Here is a 13224-nt window from a genome sequence, read left to right on the forward strand (position 1 = left end):
TAAAAATTGCCCATGGCAGCCAAAAAGCGATCAATTTTTGCCCAAATTTTTTTAGTATTGAAGTGGAATTAAATTAGTGAGCTTGGCAATAAGTTAAGTGACATTAAATTATTGAGCTTGGCAATAACAACAACTAATCGCTACAACACTGCAAGCGATGAGAGATTCTCAACACCAGAGCGCCACGCCATAGGAACACTACCCCTTCTCACCATCACTGTCTCCGAGTACTCCTTCGTGCTCACAGTTGCATGGATGCCGACGCCAACGAGTTCCGTGTGCCAATGCCATACCTGAGCTACATTGACGCACTCCCACAAGAGGTTCACCACAGCCTCTCCCAAAACCGGAACCTCTCCCAGAACCGGTTCCCCATTACCCATCCAGAGGCCAACCCCATACAGCAGGAATACACGTGGTATGTGGCACATCGTCACGCCACAGTTCCAATTATTCCCTCAAAGCAATCGGCATGGCCGAATCACAAGATGGCAAGAGCTCTATTCCACCCAAGGACCCGATAGCAGTTCTCAAAGAGCAGATAGCAGCACTTTCCACGAGCCTCGCATCACTTTACACTCGCTTGGAGCAGATGCAGACACAAACCTCTTCCCGGAATCATACTACTACTTCTCGAACAATACATGCATCTTCTTCCGACGCTTCAATGGTCGACCAGAAAGAACCACTCAAACATAAGCCTTCGGAACCGAAATTTTCTCACCCAAAGCATGGTTTCTCAGAGACAACTAGACGCAAAGTACCTTCGTACGAGCAGCAAAAGTCTCATCATGAATATTCTTGGAAATGCTACAATCCTAAGCAACCAACTTCTTATCAGAATCATCAGCAACAAAAGCAGCAATATGAAGCTTCCAAAGGATCATCAGCGATATCAAGATGGGCTTATTTAGTGGCACATATATCCGACCCTAGTCGAGTACTCGGTCATGAATGCTGCGACGCTGGACAAGTTCCCCCTCGCGAGCCATGCCCTACATTTAAGTCTTTCTTGTCTGATGGTGGTAAAGTCAAAGATTTATTGATCCTTTCCTTGTGAAAGAGGATCCTTCAGAGGTCTAAGAGGCGACAACTCCCTCAACCTCCCCCTTCTCAATTGAAAGCCTTAATACCCGCTAAGAAAGCTGAAGATTCAGAAGATTCCAGATCTTATGTGACAACCAACAAGCACATAACCCCTTCTTTGACCGTGATCCAGGCAGGAAAATTCGCCTCGTCACCACCCTTGTAGAATACAGTCTTTGTCTCTAAACAGATACCAGATGCTATGGTGAATGATAATTCTTCAAACTTGAAGACTCCAGTTCTTACCTTCAACGGTGCAAAGGATAAAGCAGATACAGACTCTTGCAGCACGACTTTAGTCGCTGCAAATGAATCTTTGGACACAACTTGTTCTATTGATAAACCTTTACAGATGGATATACCTCCAAACACTACTCTGTCTCAGTCTACGACATCCCTTCAGGAGGATTTTAGTGTTCCAGACAAACCAATGGAATACCTTATAGATGTACAACCGGTGGTCATCACTCAACAGAAAACTCAAGTCAGTTTACCACTAATTTCACTCAAAGCAGATAAAGATTCAATCTTTTATTGGACAAAGCTCAAAGTTACAAATGACTTCAACAAAGGCACTTATCAAGTTGCAGATATGATCACTTTTCAGTTTGGCAAAATAGTCATGGTCAATAACAGTGCCATGACGTGGGACTTAACAGAAAGAGCTTTGGATGCAGAAGCACAACAACAATACATTTCCTTCTCCCAGAGTTTCTACAACTACCCTGGGTTTTATTTAAAGAGGGAGGGAATGTCACGATTGTGACTATGTTAACAATATTACATCTACTCCTAGTTGCAGATACGCAAAGTGCCATGCCAAGGAGGACCCCAGCGCTTGGATGGTCACACCCCTTCGCCCAAGAGACGTGCCTCTTCGCCAAAAGCCACACTCCTTCGACGACTGGTCACACCCCTTCGCTTTACAAGTGCGACTCTTCGCCCAATGGTTGCAACTCTTCGCCCAAAGGATGTGTCTTTACGTCTAAAGTCATGTCTCTTCACTAGGAGACGTGTCTTTTGTCTCTTCGTCTCCTATATAAGGAGCCTTTGTACTCAGTTTTATTTATTCAATCGAACACAGAGTCTTCTCTTCTGAGTCTTGTTTCTAAGTTCACTTCAAGTTTCTTAAGTCTTAATCATGAGTTTAAGTACTTAGTTAAGATTAGTACCAAGAATCCTTACATGTTTGGAGTAACAATAATGCTCGAGAGATCTTCGATCACTTGCAAGAAAGTTTAAATAGGGTCACCACTATGAAGAGAGCTCACTTTGAGGTACACTTGCAGACTTTGGAGCCCCGGCAATCGAAGTCCACATTGTGAAGATGCAGGCAGTGCAGTAGGTGATTCTTCAAGCAGGAAAGTTGATAGCTTCGGAAGATAAGGCTATAATCTTGATGACACATTTAACTCCTGAGTACAATGCTTTCTATTCAACCTTAATTACTTAGGGGAGGACCAATGATTTGACATGGGAGGACCTTGTAAGTGATCTTCAATCACTTGCAAGAAAGTTTAAATAGGGTCACCACTATGAAGAGAGCTCACTTTGAGGTACACTTGCAGACTTTGGAGCCCCGGCAATCGAAGTCCACATTGTGAAGATGCAGGCAGTGCAGTAGGTGATTCTTCAAGCAGGAAAGTTGATAGCTTCGGAAGATAAGGCTATAATCTTGATGACACATTTAACTCCTGAGTACAATGCTTTCTATTCAACCTTAATTACTTAGGGGAGGACCAATGATTTGACATGGGAGGACCTTGTTCCCATGGTGTTAGATAAGGAGGACCAATTACGATAGTCCGCATTTAGAGGGGGCTCAGAGGCCCTTGGCTAAACAATCATCCAAGAAAGGAAAGCAAAAGCGAAAGAAAGAAGGATGATACTTCTTGTACTATCATCCTTCTCATACCTGTGAGAGATTGGAGGAGGTGATATAAGTGAGGAGAACAGGGGCATATTCGGGGGAATTGCCTTAAGAAGTCAGATTCGGATATTGTTGTCACAATTGATTCATCTACCTTCAACTTCATCAAGGACTCACAGACTTGCAGATGGATAGCACTCGTCATTGTCACATTTCCTCCCTCACTACCAGGCTCAGGGGGTTGATCCTAGACATAGGTTTCTAGGACATGACATACACTGATGGCGGTTGCTAGCACTTGTTGCACATGGTGGACAAGATTGTCTATCCTGGTAACTAGTGCCCTCTGGTTCTCTAAAAAGAGGTGTGCTTGATGTAGTGGTGGAGTAGACTTGCAAATTCCTTCATCACTCTTGGAGCCCTGGTCTTGTTGTGTACCCACAATCTGAGAGGGGGTGCTTTGGACGTCATCTCCTGAGTTTCCCGTCTAGATCCAGTGATTGAGGGCTTCTTTGTGGCTGTGCCGGGCCTTGTGGGGCTTGTCCAAATTCTAAACATGTTGACATTGTGAGGTTTTTTCCTAGATTTTGTTTGGCTGGCCACCTTCTCGTTGGGCACCCTTTTTTCCGAATTTCCCCATTTTATGGCTTGTTGCGTTTTAGGTGTGAGTCACGCATTTCACTTACGTGCCAATATAGAGACAGGGGGTACCCCTCATTCCAGCAGTTTTCCAAAATTTTGTACTCTTGTTTGCAAGTTTGTGTCCCGTAAGGCTTGTGCCATAGTCTCTCCATCTTCTCTTTAGTATTTTTCTCTCTCCTCTTCTCCTCCCTCTCCCATGTGTTCCCTTGTCACCACATCTTGCATTGCCAGATGCAATACAATTCACAGATGCATAATCACACATCATCCACTCGGACATGACTACATATAGTGGGACATATGCGGTGTAGAACGGGTCACAGACTGTTGTCCAAACCATTCACAGTGAAAACTGTCACAACAGCTCCTAGACGTGTGGTCAGCCATTAAGCCAAATCTACGGAACAGTTGTGCCATGTCCTGCACTCTATCCAACCATAGCGCCAGATCTGTGTTATGGGTCCTGGTTGGCCAACAGTACAAAAAATCCAAAACATCAGTTGGTGAAAACCAAAAAGCTCCTTTGGTTGAGCAAAGCAAGAGACTCTTGTCACATGAGTACAAAGGATACACTATACATGGTAAAAATGTGTACCTAAGGTATATACTTCCAGTGAACATATAGGCATAGAAAGTCACTGAATGTAAGCACACTTCAAGTCAAATATTTTTTGCCAAGCGACGTTCTGTGTGGGAACTTGGATCATCGTGTGTTATTGACAAGTTGCTTTTCTGAGAACAAATCTTCACACAGCTGACCGGCTTTGCTGGCTTTCACAGAATAGTTTCCCTAGCAAGAAAGAAAATTAAAACAGTATGAAATAGCAGCTGGCTGAAGAATAGGAGGGGAATGGCCAAAGGTTCTACTAATTTCGGTCACTAATATTTTTGCCAACTTGCCCCAAATTAAGAAAAATAGTCTACTCAAGTAAAGGCGCTCTTGACAACCTCATCCGTATTAGCTCACTCATTAAGTTCCCAACATGTGCTCTTGTGTTTGCAGTTCCATACTGTGACCAGCTTTTCCATGCAGAATTCGATTTTCATAAAGTACATAGGAAAACTGTTGAATCCATTTGAACTTGAATAGACAATCGAGGCTAAAAAAACCCTTTACAAACGGATATCTCAGAGAATTGACGAAATCTAAGGGTGCACATTGAGACTACTAGACATCAACTCAAAATGCACAGTGTACAAGACTTGAACCTAACGAGATAAGCCAGCAAAACATGTCTAGCATCTTGAAAACTGACAATGTTCATAATTTTCACCAAAACACGTCCTTCTTCTACCAACTTCATTAAAGAGGAGCGCGCACAAAGCAGCATTACTATGAGGAAAATGTGTGTTTATAGTCGCTTAACAGCTCCAAATCTGGATAACATGGTTTATTGACCAATCTGTCACGGTTAAATATTGTACTAAAAAATAAACAATGCATGAGCCTCTTCACATGAATTGACTTTTAAAGCTATGCTAAAACATAGAAGCTTACCAAAATAGAATTAAGACCATAGAACCTTACCAAAACAGAATTAAAAAGACGGGCTGACCGCCTATCAGGAGCTCCAAATTCAACCCCATTCTCAATCATCTTCTCGTAAGGCGTTGTCATGTCAGTAGGTCGAATTGTTGTGAATACAGTACGCTTCGACACTGGAGCTGACCTTGCTAGTGTTGCCAATGATGTTGTCTCCTCCAACCTTCCATCATTGATCAAGTCATTTGGATGTGCAAACGTTTGCTCCTTAAGTAAAGCATCTCTTGCCCGAGGTCTTACCGTGAAAGTTAGATGCACTCCATCTACTTCCACACTCTCGACTTCATTGCTGTGGATTTTGTGTAAAAAGTCACTGAAAGCAACATTCACATAGGAGGTAGACACATGGGTTTCGGCAGGGGGCCTCATACCAGGAAGTGGAAAACCAGGTCTAAGCAGGCGCATCAAGAAAATAACTACACTCAGCTGCAAGAGAAGGGCTCCAACCTCATGTACTTGCAGTGCTGGCCCCGTTTTCCAGTTCCATACCCAACTCCAATGTTTAGAGGGTCTCTTCCAGGACCGCCACCAGTTCGCATCACTGTGAGAGGGGGATGCACCACTGTCCTGCCGGCCTGATGTGCTTGCATTGCCATCACCCTCATCGCCTGCGCTGTGTGAAGGCCGCCTGCCATCTTCTTTGCTGTTGGAGCTTGAACTTGGCCGTCTTGACGTTCCTGATGAATCAGTACTCAGAACTGTGTCAGGCTGCTCATCGCATGAACCTTGTGCATTTGAATTCGTTGTTGCATGTAAGAAAAGCCTACTGTCTACACCAAGCGGATGTACTAACAAGCTCTCTAACCCGCATGATAGCAGACCACTGGCTCCAGAATTCAGATGCAATGCTAACGGCAGTCGTTGCTCCTTGGAAACCTTGTGTGCATAAGCGGAGCCTTTGTGAAGACTGTACTGCCGTTTTCCAGACGTGTGAAGATTGTATTGATATAAATCTTGCCCGAAGCTTTGTAAGGAAGCGCAATTTGAGCACGCTTCGCCAGACAAGGCCAAAATGGAGGCCATAGACATGGCTACGAAGAGCCCAACAGCGCCAGAAGGGTCATACCAAAGAGTCACGGCTTTTGAAATGGAGAACAAGATTGGATGTGTTCCTGATTCAGCTGAAAAGCCTTACGCTTGGATTGTATGACTGCCAAAAAAGACGAAGCGCCCTTGCGCCACAAAAGAGACGATCGCACGGTGCGACAGAAAGACCGAGAGAGCGCAGAAGAGAGCCAGAGAGGACGCTAGACAACGCGCGTATTCATCCAATCATATCCTGTCCACTAGATTTTTTTCAATTTTGTTGTTTCATTTCAGCTTAGCTACAAGTATTACATTTATTCCGCGGTGTTAAGGGAATCGATTCAGATACTCTCTCTCTCTCTCTCTCTATTTTTTTCTCTCTCTTGAGAAGTTCCTACGAAGTTAAAACTCTTCTTCTTCCTACCCCCGCCCCGCCCCCCCCTCCCCACCACGAGTGAGTGCTTTTGTAGAGGGCGGGGCACAAAGCAGAGGAAATAGCCGACGGAGCCACTAAAGCCAAAGAGTAGGGGAGAGAGGCAAATATTCTTAACTTTTGAGGTGTTTTTATTAAAACATCTCCAATAGGTGTCCCGTACGACACTGAAATATGGAAGGCCCATTCATGCATGGCGGCGAACAGCGAGAGCATTGTTGGGCAAAGCGTATGTGGCGATGCTTGGTGGCTCTTGAGGGGGGCACCCGTGGGGTTGTATTCTCACAAAGTTGTCCGGCTATGCTCTAAAACGCACCCACCCTTTTGTTAATTGAAGGCATTTGGCTCCACCTTAAGGCAACAGTCACACAGCTCCGTGACTATTCCCAAGGAGGGAAGGCATTCATGTGCACCAAATATGATAAATGAGTGCTTAGTAGGGAGCTCGTTGAGAAGTGGTTGACTCCATGCAAAGTGAAGTAAATGGGTGATTGGAAAGTAGTGAAAAAGGACTTCTAGAAATGGGAAAAAATCACCCCTTTTACACACGTTTTTTGAGAAGGTAAAAGAGGGAGAGAAAGAAACAGAGCTCAAAGGAGTCGCGTTTCTATAATACTCCACCATAGCCTATCAATCAATTTTTAAATAAAGAGGTCCATGTGCCTTAAAAGCTACCTTTATCTTAGAAGGCCCACGTGAGTGAAAAGTCTGCACCTTGTTTTAAGGATTGAGGGGCTTTAGCTAATGTATATGAGTTAGTGAATGGTTGCCCTCTTGCTAATCTTTCTTTCAAGGGTAGCTTCGTATAAGTCCAACAGAGCACTTCAACAAAAGGACATTTTCAAACAATCTTAGATCTTTTCTAGATTGCCAAACTCCTTACATTGTCCTCATGGTAGTTCTATATTGTTGCTCTTAGTGGTAGGTATTTAGAAAATTAAAAAGGCACCTTTATTGTATAATGTGTGCTCTTTAAGAATGTAAGGCACACTAGTTATGATGCAAGCAAGTTGGAAAGTACTGCATCATTCAAAAATTCTTCTTATGATAAAAAGAGAAGAAATGGAAATGCCATTATTTGTCATAAAAGTGGGCATTATTCAAATGAATGCCCAAAGCGAATTGCTAAAAAGAAGAGAAGTGCAAGGTTGAAGGTCTCCAGGAATCATGTATTCTCTTCGGATTCTTATACACATGTATCAAATGATGCAAATGTGGTTTCTCTTGAGTAACCCGATGCATGGTTTTTCTAGTTTGTTCTTAGGATGGCCTAGACGCATGTTTAAAGTGTTGCAAGCACTTTGTACTTTGATAGCGATGCTTTTTGTCATAAAACATCTCATAAAGACTTTTTTGTCACATTGAGGGATGTCCCGGCCAGAAAACATGTTATATGTGCCAAGAATATCTATTATGTTGTCAAAAGAATTGGTGAAATCTTGCTTACTTGATTGCAAGTTACAATTGGTAAAGTATTCTATGTACCATGCATACTTTACAATTGGTAAAGTATTCTATGTACCATGCATAAAAAAGAATCTATTATCAGTCTTTACATTTGCACTCCAAGTTTCTGATATTTTTTCCCACATTATAGATGCATTGTGCAACATAAAGATTGTGGTTCCACTCTCTCATTAGCAAGTTCTATGTTGAATGTTTTGGATATGTATGATGTTGCCGCTCATTATATTGAAGGGAATGAAGCTTCTCATGTGGATTCAACTATGCAATTATGGCATGAATGGTTTGGTCATGGTGGCTTGTAGGGTTTTCAATAATTGCAAGAGAATGGCATGGCATTGAATTTTTCTATGATATCTCCTCTAAAATCATTTGTATGTGAAGTTTTTGTTTTGGGCAAAATGCATTGTTTTGTGTTTCCAAAGATGATAATGTTGGTGCTTCTCGTAAGCTTCAATTGATACACAGTGATGCACGTGGACCAATGGCTACTACTTCGTGCTCCGGCTTTAAATGCCTTTGTACTTTCAATGAATATTTCACATGCTTTACATGGGTGTATGCTTTGAAAGAAAACTCTTGGCATATTAGATATTTTCAGAGCTTTTGTACACATGTGGAACTCGGGGTGGTTGCAAGATTGATACCTTTCACGATGATAGAGGTAGAGAGTATATGTTTCATGCATTGAGGGATTCATAAGCCATAAAAGATCAAGTGGCATTGCCATACATGCCACAACAAAATGGAGTTGCCAAGTGCAAGAATCATTCTTGTATGTGGAATGGCTAGATGTATGTTGAAGGCAAAACATCTTCCGCATCAATTTTGGATGGAAGCCATGGGTTGTGCTACTTATGTTTTGAATAGGTGCCCTACAAAGGCATTAAATAATGTAACTCCGTTTGAGGCTTACTATGAGCATAAGCTTGATGTTGATTATTTAAGGGTTTTTGATTCTCTTATATACACGTTCCTTCACAATTTCATAAAAGGCTTGATGATAGGGCAATAAAATGCATATTTGTGGGTTATTCTTTTGATAGCAAAAGATATTTATTCTTTAATCCTTTGACAAAGAGAATCATTTAGAGCAGAGATGTTGTTTTTGTTGAGGATTCTCATTATCCTCTTTTTGATTTTGGTGTAGGGAAGCATAGTTGGATTCAAATATATTTGAGGGGTTGCTACCTATATTTACTAAAGGAAGGCAAGATGATATGACTATGTCTCAACAAATGCCGTTGTTGGAGTGTGCGGTTCTCAAGGGGTTGATCAGGTAGGCGCCAGGCCTTTAGCAATGAGAGAGATTATAGAGAGAAGTAGAAACAGAGAGAAACAACAATAGATGCACATCAAATCTTGAATCTAATAAAAATCGATTATATCAACCTTAAATAATCACCAAAAATGAACAAACCCCTGGGTAAAGGTCTCAACATGAGCTTCGACACCAATAGGCAATAAAACGTTGTTGCTTGGATTTTAATCGATCATAAACCTAATCACTTCTTTAGCAATGAGAGAGATTATAGAGAGAAGTAGAAACGGAGAGAAACAACAATAGATGCACATCAAATCTTGAATCTAATAAAAATTTATATAAAAATCGATTATATCAAGCTTAAATAATCACAAAAAATGAACAAACCCCTAGGTAAATGTAATGAAATTGGCCTATTTAATTTGAGAGTAGCGAAAATTAATGAGAGTACTTTTGAGAATGACTTTGTGAGCATAGCAGGTGAACATAATTGAAGATAGCAACATAATCATAGCAATTAGTTAACTTGGCATGAACAATACTTTTGCAAGAGAGAGAATTTAGAGAACATGACAACAGTTGAGGACCGGATTTATGTGGAGCCGGTCCCCCCTCCAATAGGCATTTGTATTATGATTTCTCCCATAAAGAGAGACTTGTTACAATACAATCTTTGTGTTCCTTGTGACCTAGGTGATGCAATGAAGATGGAAAGCTTCATGCACCACAAACATAACATAAACTTGAAGAAAGCTTTAACTATCCCAAGCCTCAGTCCCAAGACCTCAAACACCTTCGAAGGTGGAGAGAGCTAGCAGGGAATGAGGGTAGGGAAGAGGAAGAAGAAACATTTCGTAGGAGAAAGAATTAGTTCCTCACTTATCATAACTCTTGTTACTAGCATACATAATAGCATAGTAATGAAGAAGAAGGAGATGGCAAGCTTAAGCATTGAAGCATGGCTCTTGGTTGGATTTGCACTCCATATCCAAGAGTGTTGGTGTAGGCTCTCAACCTCTACTTGCTTGGAGAAGGAGAGGGAGCTCTTGCACTTTGCATAGCACACAATGAGAGTGTTTGTGAGTGTGTGTGGGTGAGTATACCCCCTAAGCAACCCCCTAGCTTGCTTGGGTCGACCCCCCCTTGTAGCTCATGCTTGAAGCTCATTGAACCCCTCCAGGCCTAGCCAATCACAAGCAAGAGGCATTACAAGCAGCAAGGGTAGCCTTGAGACAAGTGTCCCCCTTTTCCCTTTGAGAGAGAGGACTAGATAAATGCTAAATCAATAAATTAAATCTCCTAAATTATTATTGGACCCCTTGGGTGGCCAACCAATAGGCTTCAGGCACACCAAGAGGGCAACATGAGGAGGAACTTGACAAGTGTCCCTTTTGCTTTCTTTGTACCATGCATGCCTTGTATGAGTGTGTGGGTGTTCTCTCTCATCCCCCCTCATGTAGGGCTCGCCCCCTCCTTGTAGGGATTGAATCTTTGACTTTTTGACACCTCAAGCCCCTCATGCATAGGCCTAGTTCCCACCACAAGCTTGGCTCATAAGCACTTTAAGCTTGGGCTGGGTTCTCACCTCAAGTGCAACCCTAGCATCTCAAGCATGTCAAGCACCTCAATCATCAAGCACCTCAAGCACCTTAGTCATCAAGCATGACAAGCAGGACAAGCACCTCGAGCTGGGTCGGGTTCCCGCGCCTCAAGCTCAGCCCTAGCTTACCTAAGGTCAAAGGCCTTTTACACACATTATTGAAGGTCTTCAATGAAGCTAACCCTAAGTTCTTATGCTCCATTTGTTAGCCTTGCTCTTTGATAGACCATCTCTCATTTGGGCCCCTTTACCATTGGCCCCGTGTTGAGATAGATCTATAAGCACATGTCTATATCTTAACACTTGTTCCCGTTTATTCTCCCACATTAAGTGATCAATTTAATATGAGAAATTCATTTGGGTTGGTTAGATATTAGATATTAGATTTTATGACATTACCTCTCTCTTGAAATCATAGTCGTCCTCGACTATGAAGTAGAAGAGATAAAGCCTTAGTCATTAGTCAATTTTACTTAGCGGGTAGAGGATCCCTTTTTACCCTACGACATCTTTCCAAGATGGATGATTAATCCATTTGGTGCTTGGGAGACATAGCTACCGCAAGCATGTCTGCTCTTTAGTCCATTTCATTCTCCCAAAGTAGAGTGACAAATTCTACTTGGTGTTTGAGAGAGGTCGTCATCACAAACATGATTCTAAGCATACATACTAGTTAAATTCGTGCACAATTAAAAAAGGACTAGTCTCACAAGACAAAAACATGAGTCATTTAAAAGAAATTTGTACATTTGCTTACTCTAATGTAGCATTGTAAGCATCGACAAGATTCATACTATCCTTAAGCTGTATGCCTTGCATCCATCTAGCATCTTCAAAAGGATAATTTTTGAACTTAATAAGATACCGTCGGATAATCTTACCATGTCGTAGTACCTTGTCTTCATGCCGAAGAACAGCTTTAGGTTGTAGCACCTCTTCTTGGTCTTCAACTTCAAGAGGGTCTTCAATAATTGGTTCAGTTGGTGGCTCTCCTTTGTAGGGCTTAAGTAGGCTTACATGAAAGGCATTGTGTATGAGCCAAAGGTTGGGCAACTTGAGGTTATAAGCCGTCTCATTGATGGGCTTCAAGATTTGGAAAGGACCATAGTATCTTTTTGCTAGTTTAGCATAATACTTTTGATGGTCCGTAGGATTTTTGCCCGTCGTTTGCCTTAATCGAGCCTTAGGAAACTTGAGTAAGACCCAATCATTTTCTTTGAACATTAAGGCTCGTTGTTTGCCTTAATCGAGCCTTAGGAAACTTGAGTAAGACCCAATCATTTTCTTTGAACATTAAGGCTCTTCTATGCTTATCAGCAGCTTTTTGCCTTTGTTGAGAGATGGATATAGCCTCCTTAATCTTTTGAAAAGATTCTTGTAGGTCACGGCTATACTCATTGGCGGCGAAGATCTTCCCATGTACTTTGAGTAGCGATGGACTTTTAGGTCTTCCCTCAATGATCTAAAAAGGTGCTTTTCCCGTAGAAGTATGTACAGTATTATTGTAGGCATACTCTACAAGAGGTAAGTACTTTTCCCATTGTGAGTGTTGATCTACTTCGGTAACATAAGTCTTGAGTAGATCGAGTATCATAAGATTGGCTATCTCACTTTGGCCATCCGTTTGTGGGTGATAGGCCGAAGAGAAATTCAATCTTGTTCCTAGATTTTCAAAGAGACCTTTCCAGAAATTACTGGTCATTCTAGGATCTCTATCTGACACGATGGATGTGGGTAATCCATGGTGCTTGAAAATCTAAGATATGAAGAGAGTTTCCAATTGATGTGCCTTAATAGTCTTTTTGACAGGAATAAAATGTGCTTGCTTTCTAAACCTATCAACTATTGCCCATATCCCTGTATTCCCATGGTGAATTTGGGACAGGCAATGGCTGGAGTAATCCAGGTTGCTTCCCTCTATCATACTTTGTCATAAAATCTAATATCTGACCAACCCAAATGATTTTCTCATATTAAACTGATCATTTGATGTGGGAGAATAAATGGGAACAAGGGTTAAGATATAGATGTGCTTATAGATCTATTTAAGCACGGGGCCAATGGTAAAGGGGCCCAAATGAGAAAAGGTCTATCAAAGAGAAAGGTTAACCAATGGAGCAAAAGACCTTAGGGTTGTCTTCATTAAAGCCTCCAAAGGTAAGTGTTAAAATTAAGTGTTAAAAGCTTTAGGACATAGTCTTTAAAATTTTACTCTTTATCACTAAAGTCCAAGCAAGCAAGGGCGCAGTTTGCTTAAGCTAGGGCTGTGCTTAAGCAGGGGGGCTGCCTGCTTACC

At 41.9% G+C, this 13224-nt stretch overlaps 1 protein-coding gene across 2 annotated transcripts in view; it reads right to left on the reverse strand.

The window, feature by feature from the left end:
* Positions 1 to 6409, reverse strand: part of LOC147422764 (ATP-dependent zinc metalloprotease FTSH 9, chloroplastic-like) — a 64735-nt gene extending 58326 nt beyond the window's left edge. The window contains exon 1 of one of the 2 annotated variants that reach the window (XM_086502483.1): positions 5127 to 6409. In XM_086502483.1, coding sequence (XP_086358609.1) covers positions 5127 to 6170 — 1044 coding nt within the window. In that variant the 5' untranslated portion in view covers positions 6171 to 6409. The remainder of the gene's footprint in view (positions 1 to 5126) is intronic. The other variant, XM_086502482.1, reaches the window with a different exon arrangement.
* Positions 6410 to 13224: the final 6815 nt, after the last annotated feature.

Source organism: Adiantum capillus-veneris, chromosome 27 (assembly GCF_014529385.1).
Source record: "Adiantum capillus-veneris isolate H3 chromosome 27, ASM1452938v2, whole genome shotgun sequence".
Classification (NCBI taxonomy): domain Eukaryota; kingdom Viridiplantae; phylum Streptophyta; class Polypodiopsida; order Polypodiales; family Pteridaceae; genus Adiantum; species Adiantum capillus-veneris.